The sequence below is a fragment of the Rhinopithecus roxellana genome, chromosome 5 (assembly GCF_007565055.1).
Source record: "Rhinopithecus roxellana isolate Shanxi Qingling chromosome 5, ASM756505v1, whole genome shotgun sequence".
NCBI lineage: Eukaryota > Metazoa > Chordata > Mammalia > Primates > Cercopithecidae > Rhinopithecus > Rhinopithecus roxellana.
The window spans coordinates 60,925,233-60,946,233 of record NC_044553.1 but is presented as its reverse complement, the minus strand read 5'-3'; the positions used below and the strand labels follow the sequence as shown (position 1 = coordinate 60,946,233).

Here is a 21,001-nt window from a genome sequence, read left to right as displayed (position 1 = left end):
GCTGGGGGACACTTAAGGACGGCATAAGGGTCCAGAGAGTCCGAGGCCCGGGCCCAGGGAGCGGTTCGGGGACAGACGCACGACATCGGCGGGAGGGCCGAGGCGGGCAGTAGAACCCTTTTTGGGAAGCTCGGTTACAGGGGCCAACAGAGCGAGGAGCTGCTGCCCGCTGGCGGCAGTTGTGGGAAACTACCAAGGTGGCAGACAGGTGACCAAATCCCTAATTTAACCGTGCACAGGACCATGAACCAGCGGAGAACCCACCCTCCTAGCCCTGCTGGGGTGCCGCCACGGACACAGGTTGCTCCATTTCCCAGGTCCACAGCTTTGGGCTGGTCAGGGCCAAGGCAGGAGATGGAAGACAGTGGGAAGTTCCTGTTTCAGTAAGCAGGAAGCAGTCAGCCTAAAGGAACACATGGTATGGGAGCAACTCCTACTCCAGGCTACAGATATCCACAGTGTGGCTTAACCTGCCCAACGAAAGCCACTCACACAGTTTAAAACTAAGTCAGATTTTTATTTTTTTTCCATAGACCACATCATTTAATAATAAAAAAAATAAAAATAAAAATTGAACAAAAGGAAAAGGTGGATATAAAGTGGAACCTGTGGGAAAGAGACAAGGGCTGCAGGACAGAAGAGACTGGGAACTGCAGGGGCCCTGGGACTCAGGAGGAGATGCTGATTCAGCTCATAGGTGACCCAGTCCTGGCCCCGGCTGTTCCCAAGAGAAGGCTGTAAGTACCCAGGGAGGTGGTAAGCAGGATGGAGGAACAATCAGAGGACTAGGGCACCTGGCTGTTCCCCATCTCTGGCCAACCGCCTCCTTGCCTAACCTAGCTCTTGCCTCTCAGACTTAATGGGAAATGAGAGGGAGGGGAGGGCTGTCCCAAGAGATAGGTTAAGGGGGTGTGTTTGGGGGGAAAGGATGGCCACCGTTCCATTTGGTATGTATGTAGGGGTAGGTGGTGTGAAAGACCCTTGGCTCCAGGGTGGTGGAGACTGTGCCTATCCCTCTGTGGCCGTAACCCCCTGGGGCCGAGTGGCTGGTACCTGCAGCTCTAGTGTTTTCCCCGCTAGCGGCGCCCACCCCGGTCCCGCACAGGTGTGCTCCGACTCCGGCTTCTGCTGTGCCGCTTGGTGTCCCTGCGATCCCTTTCCCTGCCTCGTTCTCGGTCCCTTTCCCTATCCCGATCTCGGTCCCCCCTGTCCCGCTCCCTTTCTCTCTCTCTCTCCCTGTCCCTCTCCCGACTGTGCTCCCGACGTTTCTCTCGCTCCAGCTGTCGGTTCCGTTCACGCTCGGCTTCCTTCTCCCGCTCCTTTTGCTCTTCTTCTTCTTGCTCCTTTCGCCGCTTCTCCCGCTCCTTGGCCCGTTCGGCCCGCTCTGCCTCCTTCTGAACGATCTGCAGCCAGGTAGGAAAGGCACAGAGTAGGCAGCTCAGTCCTGGTCACAGCCTCCATTTGTGCCTGGACCCCGCCTCCTAGCTCAGGATCAGCTTTTCAGTTAAGCAGGAAGGGTTTAGGGGTTCAGCAATTGCATCCTGTCTTTCTTAGAGCACCTTTCTCCAAGTTTCAGCCTTTTTTTTTTTTCCTTCTTGAGACAGAGTCTTACTCTGTCGCCCAGGCTGGAGTGCAGTGGTGCTATCTTGGCTCACTGCAGCCTCTGACTCCCAGGTTCAAACGATTCTCCCGCCTCAGCCTCCCTAGTAGCTGGGATTACAGGTGTCTGCCACCATGCCCCACTAAGTTTTGTTATTTTTAGTAGAGATGGGGTTTCACCATGTTGGCCAGGCTGGTATCAAACTCCTGACCTCAGGTGATCCGCCCACCTCAGCCTCCCAAAGTGCTGGGATTACAGGCGTGAGCCACCACGCCTGGCCACCATGTTTCAACTTTTACACACATTGACAGGTACTGGCACCACCCATGCCTGTCCCTTGGTGCTTCCCTAGCTCCCTACCATCAGCATAGATGTGAACAAATCTTTTTTGAGTAGCATAAGCCTAAAATTCCTAAAAGGCCCATTACTAAGAAACTAAATTAAAAATGCAAAAACTCTTAAAAAGCAGGGAAATGAATTTATAAAACACAATTTCTCAGCTAAATAGAGTCAAGTTCTTTTTTTTTTTTTATTGTCCAAGACAGAGTTTTGTTCTTGTTGCCCAGGGTGGAGTGCAATGGCACAGTCTCTGCTCACTGCAAGCTCTGCCCCCCGGGTTCAAGCAATTCTCCTCCTCAGCCTCCCAAGAAGCTGGGATTACAGGCACCTGCCACCGCACCTGGCTAATTTTTGTATTTTTAGTAGAGACAGGGTTTCCATGTTGGCCAGCCTGGTCTGGAACTCCTGACTTGAGGTGATTCACCCGACTCAGCCTCCCAAAGTGCTCGCATTACAGGCGTGAGCCACCACACACTGCCTAAAATCAAGTTCTAAGAAGCTTGGTTGGCACAGCCAGCTTCCCAGACATCCACAAACCTCAGCTGCTGTGTGCCCATCATTACACTCCTTGGTCTGGTTTCTCTATGGTACACCAATTAACTGAAAACTGCCTTTTTGTGATGCTTAGTTTTTTCCCCTTTAGCCTAAAGCTAGTAAGTACTTGGGACAACTCACTCCCACAGTCACATGAATCTCCCCTCACCCTGACCTCAAGCCTCGCTGCCATTAGGAGCAGGGCACCAAGGAGAGCACTCACCTGGCTGTCAGTTAGTGGGAGCCAATAGATGCACGGAGCTGCCTTGGTCTTTCGGAAAAGGTCATCCAGCAGCTTGGCAGGTGGTTCCTCCTGGGCTTTCTCTGAGGTAGAAAAAAGCGAACCAGATTTGATGCATCTGACCCTCTGTCCCATCCCATCTGGGTCCCTTTCCCACCTACTAGTGGGTATGCATACCCCATAGCTAAGTACCTACCTTTCTTCTCACTCTTCTTTTCTTTAGACTTTGCGCGTTCCTTGCGGCGGCGGTCACGGGACCTTGATCGGGAACGGGGCCCTTCCCGAACTTTGTCCCGATCCCATTCACGCTCTGATCGAGTCCGCTCCCGCCGCTCCATTTCCCGTTCCCGCTCTGCCCACTGTTCCCGCACTGCCCGTTCCTGCTCCCGCTGCTCTGCCCGGGGGTGCTGTGGTGGCTGGACCGGGGGTGGGGGTGGGGGGTGCAGGGGCCGTGGTATCCCCTGCTCCTCTGTCTTAGTTTCAGAGGGACGGTCCACCAAGAGGCCTCGGTGATAATCCAGCTGTAGGGAGAGGAGGGACAAGGACAGTCAGGATAGAGGTGGTATCACTCCCACTCAAGGAGCCCAGGTACCACTTTGAAGCCCCATGGTACAATTAAAGGAACCAAAGCCAGGGAAGAACAGGAAAGAACAGAATCTCAAGGTCTGGCAGGGATCTCTGCTGAAATCTAGCAGCTAATGGCTTCCCCTGCCCCTCCCCTCCTTCCTCTCCCTAGGTTTCTTACCTCATCTTGCTCGGCATAGTCAGCACAAAGGAATTTGGGATTGGACTGGGGCCATTTGACCCCATGCAGAGCTGTGCGGGTGGCAACAGCTTCCTCTACTGTTGAGTACTGGTGGAGGAAGGGAGAAGATGGAGGGTCACAGTGTGTCTGCAACCCTTCCCACTTGCTGCAACACCCTTAAACCTGCCCACACTGGTCACAAAAGGAAATACATGCCATGACCTATAGAATCAGCTTCTTCCCCTCACCGTTACAAAGCAATGAGATTTGATCTTGTCAATCCAGAAGGCCTCTTCCACCAAGGTTCCTGTGCGCCCCAGCAACTCCTTTAGCTGGCCTAAAGTGAAAGGACGGACCTGCCAATGAAAATAGACTTTCAGAGTCTTGAAGAAGGCAAGACCACCACCCATAGAGCCAATCTTTAGATTTCCCAAGCTGCTGTCACAGGACTATAGTTTCAAGGTTTGGGTGAGGGCAGAGAGTTTAGGAACCTTGCAGTAAGAATGTGAGAAGAGTGGTGGTGCTTCCCAGCACTGAGACATTGTATATGAGGCCCTCTGCAAGTCCTCAAAACAACCCTGCAGGGCGACAGCTTTTCCCCCTCATTTTCAGATGAGTCAATAGGTTAAGTAACTCACTCAAGATCAGTGAGTAACTTAATCTATTGGTAGACCAGTTCAACTATGAGTGGAACCTAAGAAGCGTAAGCCTAAAGCTCAAACTTAACCACTAAGCCAGCTGGGATGCGAGAAACAATGACTTACCAAATTGGAGATATGGACAATGTTGCTAATCTTGCCCCGGGGTGGGGAGGGCACCTGGGCAGTTCGGACTGGGTCATCAATTGTAATGGAAACTCCGGACTTCTGCTGGCTAATGGAACGTCGAGTTAAGGTATCTCCTAAAGTCACTATGAAGAAGACCGCAAGAATAGCTTTTGGTAGGAAGCAATACTGGCTCGTTTCACTTTCAATATAACTATCACGGTTCCCTTTCTTTTATACCAAGCAGCCACTCCTTCATCTAAACGTGTAGAGCACCTATAATCTGCAAAGTACTGTGCTAGGCTAACCTCATCATGGAGATTCAAAGATTAAACAGAGTCAAATCTAGCCCTCAAGCCCTCTTTCATATGTAGGAGAAAGATACGATATACGAAAAGCGTCACTCACCTTTCTTTACTTCATGCTCTGCAGGCGGGGGCAAGGCCACCTCTACTGACACCTGGGGAGGTACAGGAGGTTCTGCTTCAGGTTCCTTCTCTTCTTCCTCTTCTTCCCTCTGCCCATTCTCCTGGCCCTCTGCAGGTACTACCTATCAAGGTGTCAGAGAACAGAGCAGGTCTGTTAAACACCAAACTGGCATGTTCTTTTCAGCCTCTGGTTCCCTGGTGAGAGCAGCAGTCAACTTAGCACGTTCCTTCTGCTAGGTGTATTTCATTATCCAGCTCACCTCTACTAGATCCTGGGATTGTTAGTGCCTCAACTTTGCCTTGAGGAAAACTAAGGCAGGAGTTGGTAAATTTTTTCCGTAGAGCAAAGCAGTACTTCAGGTTTTGCAGGCCACATAGTCTGTTTGCAACTACTCAACTCCGGTGATGTTGTAGTAAACAAACAGCCACAGACAAAAGTGAATGAACTGGTGTGGTTGTGTTCCAATAAAACTTTATTTGTAACAGGTAGCCAGCTGGATTTGGTAGTCTGACCCCTGAAAGTGTCGATCAACTCAACCCTCTGCACAGACAGGAAAGTTCTCTCCAAAGACTTTATCTCAGCTCCTCAGCTGGCTGCTCTGCATCTACTGCTCCCACCTTGTTCCCGACACTGGGGTGCAGAAGGCTTACCTGAGTGACTGTCCGGCATATTTTCAGCCCCTTGTCATGGGTCCCATCATCGCCATTACGCTCTGTCTCATCCTCAGAGATGTGAGAGTCATCAGCATGAAGATCCACAACAGCCTCCTGCCCCGCCAGGGGTTTGATGTCGGGGATGAGGCTCTGGGACACAGATACCCCCCACCCCGTTACACTGGGCCCATGTCTACTCCCACCTTAACAGGTCTCATCCTCCCTTCCCTGGCTCCTCCCACCTCACCTTGAGTGATTCAGTGGTGATACTGATGGAAGGTTTCTTCTGTGTGGTGGCTGTGCTGGCTCCCCAACGTCGTTTCCGACCAGGCTGGCCCCCCTCTGTGTCACTGTTTCCAGCTGGCACCCCCTTGGTAGCTGCTGTCCCCAAGAAATAGACCCAACAGTTAGATGGTCTTAGGACCTCTGCTAGTTCAAACCATAATACCTACAGGTTACCTCTGGCTGGAGTTTTGCAAGTTAAAGAAATCAGTGTGTGGGTGTGGTGACTCACGCATGTAATCCCAACACTTTGGGAGGCTGAGGCGGGTGGATTATGAGGTCAGGAGACCAGCCTAACCAACATAGTGAAATCCCATCTCTACCAAAAATACAAAAATTAGCCGGGCGTTGTGGTGCACGCCTGTAATCTCAGCTACTCAGGGCGCTGAGGCAGGAGAATTGCTTGAACCTGGGAAGTGGAGGTTGCAGTGAGCCGAGATCGTGCCACTGGCTGCACTCCAGCCTGACAACAGAGCAAGCCTCCATCTCAAAGAAAATTAAAAAAAAAAAAAAGAAGAAATCATATTTGGGAACTGGCAAACCATGGCTTCAGACTGAACACTAAAAGGGCTGAGGTCCCTTCCTGATAGAAACTACCGATCTAAAAGCAGTAAGGGAGGGGTAGCTAGTGTGATGAGCTGTTTAAACTTTTAATGGTAGACAGTAATATCTTAAGCAGTGTGGAAGAAAAACTGAGAGGATGTGAATGCAGAAGAAACAAGAACACTATGTGATACTAACATCTAAGCAGAACTAAGATCATGATGGGATCTGGTCTTCCTTTAATTTTCACACCACAGATTGATATTTAAGTTATAAACATCTATTACACTTTTGTAATCTAGAGTTCCTCATTGGGGAAAATGTTAAAATTGTTACTGTTTGAGGTGTGGGGCACTTTCATTTCCTCCGGTGCTCTCTTAGAATAACCCATAAACAAGGTCAAGTGTGATGGCTCATGCCTGTAATCCCAACACTTTGGGAGACCGAGGCAGGCAGATCACGAGGTCAGGAGTTCAAGACCAGCCTGCCCAACACGATGAAATCTCATCTCTATTAAAAATACAAAAATTAGTTGGGCATGGTGGCACATGCCTCTAATCCCAGCTACTCAGGAGGCTGAGGAGAACTGCTTCAACTGGGACCCGGGAGGCGGAGGTTGCAGTAAGCCAAGATTGCACCACTGCACTCCAGCCTAGACTACTATAGAGGAAGACTCCGTCTCAAAAACAACAACAAAAAACCCCAGAATAATTCATAAACTGCTAAGCATTCCATAGGAGTCCTTGAAACTCATTCGTTGTTGAGTATTCAGGTATCTAAAACAATAAATGCCTCTAAGGCTAAATGGGACATGGTCTCAGACACCTCACAGTATATCTCATTAAAATGTGACTGGAGAGGCCGGGCGCGGTGGCTCAAGCCTGTAATCCCAGCACTTTGGGAGGCCGAGACGGGCGGATCACGAGGTCAGGAGATCGAGACCATCCTGGCTAACATGGTGAAACCCCGTCTCTACTAAAAAATACAAAAAAAACTAGCCGGGCGAGGTGGCAGGCGCCTGTAGTCCCAGCTACTCGGGAGGCTGAGGCAGGAGAATGGCGTAAACCTGGAAGGCGGAGCTTGCAGTGAGCTGAGATCTGGCCACTGCACTCCAGCCCGGGCGACAGAGCGAGACTCCGTCTCAAAAAAAAAAAAATAAAAAAAAAAAAAATAAAATAAAATAAAATGTGACTGGAGAAATACGATGGGGATTGTCTCAAGCTTTGAATTTCAAAATGAAACCCTATGTAGGAAAGGATTCAGATTTGCTAGGCACAAGGGGTGGGGCAGGAGGGAGCGACCCAAGAATGCCACTGAGAATGAAAATCTGCTTTTCAATGAATGCTGATTTTTATGGTATTCCTGACTTTTATCAGGGACTTGGGGCTAGACTTACAGACAACGGAGATCTTCCTCTTGAATGATTTGGGCAGCGAGCTCTGTATAAAGAAGAAAAAGGGAAAAAAGAGAAAGAGAGACACCCCACAGAGAGGGGGGAAGGAGGTTAGATGGGGCAGTCTTAGCATAGCCTCCAAAGACACAGAGAGAGTGAGAGAGAGAGAGAGACAGAGAGAGACACAGAGACAGACAGAGACCAAAACAGAAGCGGCAAACGGCAAAAACGAAGCAGAATCAATGCAAGTTAGAGAAAAAAAAAACAAAAAACTAAACATCAGAGCAGGGAAAAGTCATCTACTCCGTATCACACCTGTGTATTAGCTTAACCAGAAATAAGCTGGAAGAGGAATTCAGTAGCCTCTCAGCCCCTCAAAGATGTTGGTCATGCTCTCTCTTTCACTGTCTGAGTTGAGAGGACACCAAGCCAAACAAACTGTGCCCCAAACTGGGTCATCTAGTCCTCCCACTTCCTTGCTAACTGGAGGAAACAAAGAAAACCAACTTTGGATGGCAACTTCAACAAGGTAACCTTCCTTTCTTCAATGGCCAGACTGATGCCCAATGACAATGGCTTTGAGATGCCTGGACAGCAGACCGTCATGTCAAGGCTGCCCAGACCCCCACCACACTGTGGAAAAGGGCAGCACTAGACCCACGGGAGATGAGGCTCTTGAGCCAAGTGCTAGCAAAAAGAACTTAAAGGTGTCTTTGGCAAAGGAAGGTTTTTATGAAGTGCAGACTGTCCCCAAGGAGATTCTTAAGACTTTTCAGCCACCTCAGGGAGCTTCAGCAGAGTCTTAGTGTTTCCTCTGCAACCAGGGCTCAAGCCTTAGAGGCCCAGTCAAGGACCAGAAGACATCTTTGGGACAAGTTTCTACCCCAAACACTCTGGGTGAATGACGAAAGACTATGGGGGGGGGGGGGGGGGGAAGCAAGAGAAAAAGGGAATAGAGTATTTTTAAATGTAGGTGCTTATTTCTGGAAAAACTAAGACCTCTCTACCACTCTTCTAAAGGGTAGGGCAGAAACCTCGTGATGAAATCCCTTTCCCATCCACCCCCGCCCCAGCCCCGTTTGTGTCGTCTAACCAAGTCTCCTTGGTCTCTGTTAAGGGCCAGCCTGACCCCTAGCTGGGCCGCTCTCGATGGGTAAGTTAGTGAGGAGGAAAAAAAAAAAAAAAAAAAAAGTCTTAATTAAAACAGGAAAAACATGAACCAAATAAATAAATAAACCAGAAAAAATAAAGATATAGAAAAAAATAAAGTAAAATATTAAAAAAAGAAGAAGAAAATAAAGAAGAAAATAAACTAGGAATATGACAAATGTTCCAGGTACCATCTCACACCTGGGATCTTCAGTTCAGCCAATCGCACCTCACTGTGTACTGTATCTAGTCAACCGCCGGTCCAATCAGAATGAGCCCTCCCTGCTAGGCGCTGTGCAATTGGTGGGGGGTTGGGTTGGCAAAAAAGGTGGGCGCACGGCGTGGTAGTCAGCACGGCACTGCCAGAGTCCTCCCAGGGGCGCAGGGGGGGCGGGAGGGAAACGTGTGGGGGGACGCTGCCCAGTTTCCATGATGTCAAGACAGTTCACTGGCGGTGGCCAGGCTCAGCGAGGGACAGAGGGGGGAAAGGGGCAGAGACATCAGTCCTGGCCCTGTAGGGACATCATCTTGCAGTCCCTGATGAGATGGCCTGTGAGTAGCAGGAATGATCCTTGCCTTTTATCGTGAGAGGCAGGCAGGACCCTATGTCCACCAGTGGCAAGCTGCAGCAATACCACCACCCAATACTTGGAATCCAGGTGATGACTCCAGAGTCCCTTTCTCCTCTGCCTGTAACTGGGGAGGGGGTCCTCTCACCGAGTGGGATCATGGAGCCTCTGATGAAGGTAGCCTGGGGATAGTAGGTGAATATCCCCCAGACCTGGCACACATTCAGCAGCAAGGTCAGAATACTTCTCTTCGGAGAGTTGTGGCTGGCATCTCCTCAGGGACTCCAGCTGAGACAGTGGTTCCAGTCAGGTGGATGAAATGAGTCCCTGCCTCCAGGGATGGAGGAGAAGTTGGAGCAACCAACATGCTGCCCTTCACCATGGACAACAGGGACCAAAGGAAAGTCCATCTGATGAGCAAGTGGTGATACATGGGCTGGGCTGTCATCAGCATTAAATCCCCAGGGGCTCAGACCCTAGACTCCTCTGCACGGTTCCTAGTCGTCACAGCTTAAGTAGAGGGTCCCACTCAGTGTTTAACAGCATGGCACTGCGATCACAAACTTTAGGAGGTCTTGGTGCCCTAGACGGGGATCCCAACAGTCTGTAGCAAACAAGGCAACCCACAGTCCTCAAAAGGGCAAGGGCATGTGGGCAGGCGCCCCAGCACTGGCACAAGCTCTTCTTGGGGTGTCCCAAGTAGGGAGATGATGCAAGTCCACCCCTTTCCAAATGTTTTTTGCTTGCTCAATACAAGTCTCTCCAGAACAGTGTTCTTCTTGGCCCCCTGATGTAAGCAAGACAGGGAGGCAAAAGGGGGCCCATCACAGGAGCCCATATACATGCCCCCCTCTGGCCAAGACACCTGGATAGCAGACTTGGCTCTGATTGGGCAGCTCAGTAGCAGCGGGTGGGTCCAGAGGAAGAGGCGGCATCAGCGATTGGCCAGTTGGGCAGGGTTATATTTTACGGGCGGATTACCGTACATGAGGTACTTGGACAAAGTTTTACGGGGAAGAAGGACCTTGTAATAAATAATATTCTGCACATCAAATCACTTTCACCGGCCCCCACCCCCGCAACACACACCAGAAAAAGGCTACACACACAACAGTCCCTCCCACCCTGTTACCCCACTCCTAAACCCAGCTCATTCTTTCTCAATTACTTTAAGAGCCAAGAAGACTTCGCTGGCTCTGATGGGGGAAGCCCCCTGAATTGGGTGCAGGACACAAGGTAACATATGCCAAAAAAGGAGATAGAGGGGTCAAGGATAACTGAGAAGGGGCCTTCTGGATCACAAGGGCTGGCTTCTAAATAGCTACATCTCTGCAATGAGACCACTGGGGGGCAGAGGAGGAACAAAAATTTCTCAGCATGGCTGGTCTTGTGAGAACCATCAATGTCCACTAGATGGCGTTGGGCTCCATCAGGCTTTTAAAAAGGAGGGAAAGCTAAAGGAGTTACCACCAGAAGCTTGGGAAGACAGCAGGAAAAGCTGAACATAAATCTTAGATAAAGGGCCATTATCAGACTTTCCAGTTCGTTACAAACGTCTAGAATCTGGGCACTACTTCCCCAACAAGGAAAGGAAAATGAATGAGCCCTGTCCCCACCACAAGAGGTCTCCCTTGCTAAACCAGCGAATTCTCCCTTGGCCCTATTCTGATCCAAGTCCCTGCCTCATCCTTCCTTTAAGTTAACCCACTGTGTAAAACGGATCACTAGAGTGGTCTACTCTTTCCCTTAGGTCCATTCCTGCCCACCCACCCCAACAGGTGGCTTGGATGTTTACCTCTTTCTTCTCCTCATCTTCAACACTGCCCTCCGGGCGGTCATCATTGCTGACTTGGTCTGCAATAGGCATAGGAGGTTCTGGAACATCATTTTCAGGTCTGTTTTCACTTGTGTCCATGGTCACTTCCTCCTTCTCCTCACTGACAGGAGTGGGGGGAGTGGTGGTGGGGGGGCGCAGAAAAGAACCAAGGGGGAAGAGAGAGCAAGATGTTAGTTACTGGGTCACGAAACCCCCATGCCTCCTCACTTGGGTGGGATTAGGAGGGCTGCTTTTCTGATCAAGGTTAGAGACCTTGTCCCAATGGGAACAGTGGGAAACAGATTTTCCTTGGGGAAAGAGTGTGGATCACAGCAACCACATCCACCCATTGCCCAGATGAGTTAAAGTTGTCATTTGTGGGGTTAGGACTGCAACTATTCTCAGGTAATAACTCACCAGAGTACTCTTATATGAAGGGAGAAAAATCCTCTGAAAATAGTCCCACAAAAGTGACTGTGATTTACCCACAACCCTGTGGCCTCAGTCTCCCTGGCCACAGGCACCTTTACATAGCAACATTGCATAAAATACGAAGGGAAGCCCTTGTCCCTTAAAAAGACAAGAAAGAATGGCCACGGCTTTGGCAAAAAAGCCTGACCTGTGTTTAATCAACTGCTTAATAAGTAAAGGCCTGCTGACCCTCAGGATCTGGAGACACCAGCATGGAGAAAATGGTGGGGGTGGGGGCTGCAGGGAAGCAGGCCTGGTGAAGGTTCAAGCTTCAAGGATCCTCTCATTCAAAAGGAAAAATTAAAACTGCTGAATTGAGTACGAGAGCTCAGAGAAGATTAGGGCCACCTTTACCTGCTCAGAGGTGTAGAAACTGTTCCTACATTCGGCTTTCACCCAGTTTCTCCCACTCCCTCATTCCAACTTCCAAGAGATAAAGAGAGCAGGCCTCCTAGTCAGGACACACCCTCCCCCACATAGGCAGCTTCCCCCACGAACACCAAACCCACTCTCCCACTCTTCATCTCTCAAGTTAGCTCCCATTTCAGGCAAAGAATCCCAGAGATTCACTTCAGATAAACTATCTTTCCACCTTTGATTTCTGTCTTCATCTCCAACTTCTACGTCAAATCTCACCCCCTCTACCACCCAAACACCAAGCAAAAAAAATCAAAGATGATCAGAGGCCTAAGGCTCAGGAGAGGGGAAACCAAGCCTCCCAGGCCGATAATCACCACCAGAAAAGTCAGCATTCCCAACAGGCTGACTGACACTCAGAGGTCAGAAGAACCTCCCTAGAGCAGTCAAGGAGGGATGCACTAGGGGGTTAGGGGGAGGGGAAAATCGGAACTGGGCCCCCAGCTAACAGGCCCCCACAGAAACACGAGATTGAACTGCTTATATCTAGAGAAAAGACTTATAAAAAAAAAAATTTCTATTTCCCATACAGAAAGGGCAAATGGGGCCAATTAGAAACTGGGCAGGAAGGACAAAGGGGGAAAGCAGAATGACTGAAAACAAACCAAAACGCAAGACGGAATGAAAGCCATGAGGAAGAGAAGGAAGATGAGGCGAGCTAGAGCGGTGGGGAAAAGGCATACATGGAAATGTGAAGCTCTCACCCTTCTTTGCTTTCTGATAACATGATTTTTTTTCTCCCCCTGGAAGTGCTGTTTATCCCTTTCTGGAATGGAAGAAATAACAAAAACCAAACAAAAAAAATCCTAAAAAAAATAAAGAAAAAAAAAGCACACCTTCCTTGTCCCAAGATCCCACCACCTCCTCCCCAGCCACCCGATCCAGAGAGAGAAAATTAAGATGTAGCAACCGGGGATCCAAAAAATGGTAAATGGAAGGGGAGGTGGTGGTGGTGGTGCGGGGAGGCTAAAACAGATCTGGCTTTTAAGAGATAAGCGTTAAGTCCTCACGGCAAACCCCGAGTTCAGCTGGATTGGTCTCTCTGGAGAAGGAGGAAGAGGGCCAGGCTGCTGGTAGTGGCTGGCTCTATTGTATTGGCGGAGCGGCAGCGATCAGCCGGAGACATGCAGGGGAGCCATCTTGCCACTTACCCAGCAGCCCGTGTGTGCGGATGGGGGAGGGCCTTGCTGCAGCAGGGGAGGGGAAAGAAAAGAGGGAGGGAGCTGCGTGAGCAAGGTTCTTATACTTTGGCAGGCCACAGGGAGCTGACTGCCGGCTCCAGAGGCCTGGCCTTCTTTTCTCAGGTTACAGCAGCTACAGAGGCTTAACCCCCGAGGGCCGGGGTGCTCCCTCCTGGTCTTCCCAGGGGACAGGGGAGGGGGCTGGCTGTAGGACATGTAAAGTTACAGCTGCTTGATTGGAAGATTCCAGAGAATAGAAGGCAGGCAAACAGCAGAGGTGGGAGTGAAAAAGGATTAAATAAAAGAACGATAAAACCCAAGTTGAAAAGTGACTAAAGAAGGATGGTAATGAAAGCTGGATACAGGGTGGGGCATGAGCAATGTTTTATGTGCCTACCACCCTCTATCCAGTAATCTAGGCATGGAACACTGAAACCAGACCAACCAGTCAGATGCTGCAGGTAGGGAGGTGGGATGGGAATTGTCACTATCCAATCACTACAGTAACTGGCTGCTCACCCCGGCAATGACCACGTGTTACTACTCCAACATGTCCTTTTCCCAGGGATGGCGGAGGGAAGTGGATAAGCAGGGAGAGTTCTTTTTTCAATTACCAGTAGAAGCGGGGCAGGGGGTGGTGTCTCTGAAGAGATGACAGACAACTTTGTTTTATAGAGTCTTTAATAAGGTCACCCTGCCCCAGGGTCCACTGGGGCCAGAAAAAGAAAGGATAAACAGGGCAAGGGGACCTTGGGTAGCTGAAGCTTCAAGGCCACTTCTTGAAGCAAGGGCTCCAAGGTGAGGCTCTAAAGCAGATAAGACAGTGAAGTGAGAGTGCTGCTGTAACGGGCGGGGGAGATCAGCTGGGCAGAAAGCGATTGGGAACTAAGCAGAAAATATTCACCATGGGAATCTTCACTAGACCAAAGTGGGTAACATGCTAATAATTCAAAAAGTGCTCAGTAGATACTCAAAATGCTTATTTGTTGACTGCAGAGATGTTCCTTTTGTATCGTAGTGGCAGAAGTTTACACTAAGACAAACTTCTGAGAACCAAAGCTCAGTGTCTTGTGTAACATTTGAGCTTTTAGCTAGGAATGAAATTTTCTCCCGGCTGCTTAAAATCTTACACTTACAATGCCAGCTGCACGCTAAAGTGGCCATATTTATACATTACTTTAAATGTTTCCTTTCACATAGTGGTCCCTGTCTGCTCAGGGTAAGAGTGAAGCCTTTGGAGTCAGACTGGCCAGCCCCACTCTTTTGAAAGTTGTGTGATAGTAGGCAAGTTCCTGGTTCTGTGTATCTGTTTTGTAATCTGCAAAGTGGGCATAATAACAATACCTATTTCATGGAACAGTGTAACAAGTGTTAGCTCCTAAGAGTCTGGCTTGGAGGACACCCCAAGTGAAGGTACAGATATATGTAAAATACATGAATACTCAATAGGCCATTATCTCATTTGATGCCACCTCTGGGGCTTTGAGTTTCCTCAAGAGCAGACTGCTTGTTCTCTGAGGCAAAGCCATTCGGTGATTGGCATGACAGGTTTTCAGCAATGCCCTTATCACTCTGTACAATAACTGCTACTTTACCTGCCCCCCATCTCTACCTTGCATAATTCCTCAAGGGTAGGGATTGCATCTCTTGGCCCCCTAGCCCAGGGCTTAACACAAAGTAATGTTCCCTAACTATTTCTGAATTAGGGTGTCACTGTGGGTACCAAGTGGACACCTACTAAATGTTTGCTAATCTGAAAGTTTTCTTTTTGAAAAAAAATGTTTTTGGCTGGGCGTGGTGGCTCACGCCTGTAATCCCAGCACTTTGGGATTTGGGAGGCTGAGGTGGGTGGATCACCAGCCTGACCAACATGGAGAAACCCTGTCTCTACTAAAAATACAAAATTAGTGAGGCGTGGCAGCGCATGCCTGTAAATCCCAGCTACTCAGGAGGCTGAAGCAGGAGAATCGCTTGAACCCAGGACGCAGAGGTTGTGGTGAGCCGAGATCGTGCCATTACACTCCAGCCTGGGCAACAAGAGCAAAACTCCGTCTCAAAAAACAAGAAAAAAAAATTTTAAAAGAATCCCCCAAAGAATGTTACACCACAGAAAATGCTACCTTCAGCCATCCTCAAATAAAATGCTCTGTTTATCCACTGTCCTAAAATACTCTCAGCTGCTAATATGCCTCTCCAGAAGTGGCTGATTTTGAGAGATTTTGTTATTGAAAATTCCTTTTTTTTTTTGAGACAGAGTCTCACTCTGTCACCCAGGCTGGAGTGCAGTGGAACGATCTCGGCTCTCTGCAAGCTCCGCCTCCCGGGTTCACGCCATTCTCCTGCCTCAGCCTCCTGAGTAGCTGGGACTACAGGTGCCCGCCACCACGCCAGGCTAATTTTTTGTATTTTTAGTAGAGATGGGGTTTTACTGTGTGTCAGCCAGGATGGTCTTGATCTCCTGACCTTGTGATCCGCCCACCTTGGCCTCCCAAAGTGCTGGGATTACAGGTGTGAGCCACCGCACCCGGCCAAAAATTCCTTTTTTTAAGAATAAGAATCTTACGACGCTCTCCTTTACCCTCTGAAGACACAAGAGGTGTGTGTTTTCTATTTCCCCATGATCTATTCTGTGGAACCCAAGAATTCCAAACATTTTATTTTCAGACAATAATCAGGGCCGGGCGTGGTGGCTCACACCTGTAATACCAACACTTTGGGAGGCTGAGGCAGGAAGACTGCTGAGGCCAGGAGTTTGAGACCAGCCTGGCCAACATGGTGAAACTCCATCTCTATTAAAAATACAAAAATTAGCTGGGTGTGGCAGCCTGCGTCTGTAGTCCCAGCTACTCAGGAGGCTGAGGCATGATAACTGCTTGAATCCAGGAGGTGGAGGTTGCAGTGAGCAGAGATTGGGCCACTGCACTCCAGCCTGGGTGACAGAGTGACTCTGTCTCCAAAAAAAAAAAGAAAAAGAAAAAAGATAGAGGAATCCTTGAAACTGTCCCCCCAAAATGGACTCTATCTACTTGCAGGACTAGTACCAAAGCCTTGGTAACTATGTGTCAGAGCCCAACACAGCTTAACAGTCTGTGAAATTGCACAGAATAAGCAGTGGGGATATCTACCCATAATTAAACAGTACACAAAGAAGCCCAGAAGAAAACAACGTGACTACTTGGAGGCTAATAATACCATATTGCAATTCATATGTGAATATGAGATTCAGAGAAGCTAATGGAAAGGGAAATTCCTATAGCCATATATGTTCAAATTTTAGTTACTATAGAAAATTCATGAAGAGCTGAAAAACTGATGTGAAAATTTAGTAAGAAACAGTGGGACTAGATACCCTCAGGAGCATACTGGTCCCAAGATAACCAAGAACAGTATGATTTTGGGGTATATGTCCTTAGATAATTTCTCAGTGGAGCAAACTCTATTGATGACAACAAATTCTGCTTTTTCATGCATCATTTGGGATATTGGCATTGTATGTCCCCTGAGGAGTATCAATTACACCATCATATTGGCTTAAAGAACCATTACCTTCCTCCTACACAGGCAGAAGGACAAATAGGCATTGTACCAAGAACCTAAAGCTGCTACTTCCTGCTAGGTCTGTGAATATACAGGAAGGTTGTATGGAGAGAAATCCAGGTCTGAATTAACTACAGCTGAATGATACAGCTGCCCACACAAACAAATCCCCTCTTTCATTTCTTCCGTTTTTTTTTTTTTCCAGTAAAAAGAGAATACCACTATTTTCTGCTATATAGGGACATTTTTGTTATACCCACAGGAGGCAGAAGACCAGAGTTTTGAACAGGGCTCAACTGAAACAGGACTGAGGACCCATAAATTCCTGCTCCAAGCAATGAAAAAGACACCTTACCTCATAAATTTAGAATTCCTCAGGCACAATCAGAATCAGAATGGATTTAACCAAACACAGCAAAAAAGTTGGTCAATCTCTTCCAAGTGGTGACAGGTCCTTGAAGTCTAATTTTTTTTTTTTTTAACACTTTACTGCTCTGTTTTTTTAAAGTCATATGACTTCTTGTTGAGACAGACAGAAAAACCAAGGTTAAACCATAAATGGTCTTTTCCATTTGTTTTTTTTGAGATGGAGTTTCACTCTTGTTGCCTAGGCTGGAGTGCAATGACGTGATCTCAGCTCACTACAACTTCCGCCTCCTGGGTTCAGGTGATTCTCCTGTCTCAGCCTCCCGAGTAGCTGGGATTACAGGAATGTGCACCATGCCCGGCTAATTTTGTATTTTTAGTAGACAGGGGGGTTTCACCATATTGGTCAGGCTGGTCTTGAATTCCTGACCTCAGGTGATCCACCTGCCTTGGCCTCTCAAAATGCTGGGATTACAGGCATGAGTCACCACGCCTGGCCACACCATAAATGGTCTTTTCCATTTAGCATTGTTGATTCTGCTTTCAAAATTGGCCAGGGCTCTAGAGGGCTGCCAGGCTGCACACTTAACACTCTGGAAGGGTGAGAGACCAGGAAGGGTGTTGTTAATCAGTTGTGGTAGGGCCTCCAGAAATGTACGCAACCTTCTCAAAGATTTACCAGATCCAATGCCTATGGGTTTAGGCCTTTGGGCATCCCATTTTGTTAGGATGTTGAACAAACCATCTGGTAGGCAGTAGAAGGAAAGGAGGTACGAGTGATGTGTGTGAACTGCTCCTCAGTGAAAACTGCTTTTCCCCTTCTATACACTACTCCACTGAAGCTAGCCTAGGCAACAACGGACAATCTAAATATCTGCCCAAGATGCCACCTGCCCATCATCTTATTAGAATCAATGTGACTAAATTATTTCAGTCATAAAATGAAGATCAAAACCACCTTTACCTGGAGTGAGGGGACAGGAAACTCTATGACTCCAAGCTTCATGAGCCCTGGACTTGCATGGGAATGTCCAGAAAAAAAGCTGCTTCAAAACAAAATAAAATGCCTTTCTGTTGCTAGGATCTCATAAACCCACAGAATTTTAAGGCTAGCAAAGAGCTTTTCAGAAAATCACTTTCTTCCCAAGGTGCACAGGAAGCAGTTCCTCAGGCCCGATTAGTAGCAGGCTGTCAATACCCACTTCAAAACTGCCATTTCACAAAGGACATGCTTTTGTAAAATGGAATGTAAAATGTACCTCCATGGAATTGGGAGGAGGTGGGCAGGTATTATGTCTGGTTGAGGGATATGGAAGAAAAAATGTCACCCCATTTCCTCATCGATGATGTAGCTGGGGAATCCTGAACACCTTCCAGAATCCGCTGAGTTTTCACTTTATGGTCCTAGAAGAAAAACCCTTTTCCAAAAGGATAATGTACCCATTCCAGAAGGGGAAAAACAAAAAAATTTCAAAGGAAGTAGAGTGAACTTTTGGCTGCCAAACAAAAAATGTTAACAGCCACAAGATGGCAGCAGAGGTAAGACTATCAGAATGCACAAGGATATACCCCCAGCAAGAGTATACCCCCAGGCAAAAGCTATATAGTAAGGTCTATAAAACTATCATTAAAGTCACAAGCAAATCAGATAAATCATGTCACCTGCCCACTACTCTCCAAAAGTCAGAGTTAAAGTACCGTTTGAAGCTCTCAGAAGAGTGTAAATTATTATTAGACAATTACATATAGGGGAAAATCATACTGGTAGCATTAGTGTTAATATGGCATAAAAACAAGTATAGAATAACTTTAGGCTAACAATCTACATAGGACATTCTACAAAGCAGTTCAGGGTTCCTGATATCTAAAAGCTAAGCAATCTTATTCCCATAAGCCTTCATTTTTTCATTTCCCATAAGACTATGAAGCCAGGAATTCTGGCTCATTGGCTTCTTAATTTATAATACCTATCTCAGAAGAATGAATGACATACCTATTTAATTACAAATTTAACCTGATATAAGTATTTCTCTAGGGCTTAATATAAGGATTTTAAAAATTCACATTAATTGTATAAATCTTAAGTTCAATCACATGGTCTTAAAGGCCCAGGAATAAACTTCTGACTTGAAAGGAACTTCGTAATTTGCTGTACTGTATGCTGTTAAGAACTAGGATAGCTTAATGACCGGTAGTAACTAGGGAAAAAGCACAAACTAAAAAATAGCACCCAGCTGTGCCTTTCTTTATTAAGACCCTCAAAATCCTTTATTAAACTGGGTTCCTAGGTAAACGTGAGTTAAAGGATAAGATGCCCTGAGTCAATTCCTTTACATGGTTTTGAGTGTGGAAGCAGAAGCTTCTATTGCCTGAACCTTAAAGGAGTTGATTATTTTGGCTGGATGATCCCAGGTGAGTTTTCCTTGTGCCCTGATGACCACTTTTCAGGTTACCTTAAAGGTGGTGGCTCCCAACATAGTAACTGAAGTCTAGCCTTTGTCCAGATAAAGCTCTGCCTTTATGTTTTAAAAGGAAACTAGGACTGCCTAGTCAAAGAACCCTAGGGAGCGAAGAACTATTGCACACTCATAGTTCCTTGTTATACCCCGGTCGAGATATATCACTTACACAATGTGATGAATTCTTTCTGATTCTGGCAGATGAGAGGTCTGAGTCTCTGAGGTTTGGGGCTGTGTGGCAGCTGGTGGCTCTGCCTCTTCAGCTTCACACTTCTTTGGGCTCCCCTGTCAGGAGATAGCAAAAACAAACAGCAAAATATTTAAATCTGCTTGGCTCCTTTTCTTCTACCAGAAGCCTGAAAAAGGCAGGGCAGGACATACACAGTACCAGCTCTACACACAGCTCTCTGTATATTTCATTTCATTTTAGAGTAAGGAATGGAACATGGCTTAAAAATAGGTACTTCAAGAATATTTATGCCAGCAATCATTTTATCAGAATTTTTAATTTTTTTCCTTTTCCTCAACGATCCTTGTTCTGACAGATTTCTTTTTTGAGAGAACTAAGAAAAGGTTGCTTCCTTTTGGCAGATAAAAGGAGGAGTTATGAGGAAGAATTGACCGTGGGGGCCCTGGAGATAACCCTGATGCTCAGCCTCATGTAGAACTTCCACGAACCAGGGAGCTGGAAATGAGTTAAGAAGGATTAACAGGTATCCACTACATTTCTACTGAACCTTGTCCAGACTTAACTTTTTAGTCTTATAGCAAAGACAGGAGGGAAGATCTTGTTTAATCCTCCATCTCTGTGTAGGGAGGGGTCACAATAGCCTACCCGCTCAGGCTGTAACCTCTGGGTCACACGCTTTTCAGCTGGTTCAGGCTGACTCAGACGCCTTGCTTGGACAGAGGATGAGGAGGTGGAAGTCCTCTCCTTTGGCTCATGGACCTGTAGTTGTGGCACTGGTGGAGTTGCAACCTCCTGACCAGAAGAGGGATCTTTGGTTTCAGTATAGCTGGTGCTGCTATCCCTGGAGACTCCAGGGCTCAGAGACTAAAATAAAATGAAACACGTAACAAGGAAAATTATTGTATATGGTATATATTCAGTAGATTGCTGAGTTTTCCAGTTTCCATGAACCAAATTTTATACTCTGGACGTTTCTGTGTTTACTTCCATTTTGTCTGTGTTTATTCCCATTTAGTGATCTCCTTGACCACTTATTTAACAAATTACTAAGTTTTAACTAGATGCTAGATCCTGGAACACACACGTAAAAGGGCATGCCCATACCCTCAAGAAGTTTACATCTAGTGGAGGAGATGAGTATGTAAATTGAACATTCTATCAAAGGCACTCAAAATGAAAAAGAACCCCATTTTAGGAATCAATTAATTGAAAATTCGATTCTGAAATGAAGAGAAAAGTAATCAGTGAAGGAGACTAAAGGAGGCTTTTCCTATTTCTTTCAGAAATCACGACCGGTCCTCTAGGGGCTGAAATGAAAACCAC

The 21,001-nt window shown here is 47.3% G+C and overlaps 1 protein-coding gene across 7 annotated transcripts in view; it reads right to left on the bottom strand.

Annotated features, from left to right (window-relative positions):
- Nucleotides 1–496: 496 nt before the first annotated feature.
- ACIN1 (apoptotic chromatin condensation inducer 1) overlaps nt 497–21,001 on the bottom strand; it is a 36,742-nt gene continuing 16,237 nt past the window's right edge. For 2 of the 7 annotated variants that reach the window (XM_010378388.2, XM_010378390.2), the window contains 13 exons: nt 20,324–20,542; nt 19,658–19,773; nt 11,037–11,178; nt 7,527–7,569; nt 5,553–5,686; nt 5,303–5,455; nt 4,632–4,773; nt 4,224–4,369; nt 3,708–3,815; nt 3,460–3,567; nt 2,911–3,235; nt 2,697–2,797; nt 497–1,403 (listed from right to left, as the gene is read on the bottom strand). In XM_010378388.2, the coding sequence (XP_010376690.1) occupies nt 1,077–1,403; nt 2,697–2,797; nt 2,911–3,235; nt 3,460–3,567; nt 3,708–3,815; nt 4,224–4,369; nt 4,632–4,773; nt 5,303–5,455; nt 5,553–5,686; nt 7,527–7,569; nt 11,037–11,178; nt 19,658–19,773; nt 20,324–20,542 (2,064 nt within the window). In that variant the 3' untranslated portion in view covers nt 497–1,076. Of the gene's footprint in view, nt 1,404–2,696; nt 2,798–2,910; nt 3,236–3,459; nt 3,568–3,707; nt 3,816–4,223; nt 4,370–4,631; nt 4,774–5,302; nt 5,456–5,552; nt 5,687–7,526; nt 7,570–11,036; nt 11,179–12,649; nt 12,712–12,955; nt 14,952–19,657; nt 19,774–20,323; nt 20,543–21,001 lie in introns of those variants that run through there. The other 5 variants (XM_010378389.2, XM_030931737.1, XM_030931736.1 and 2 more) reach the window with 5 other exon arrangements.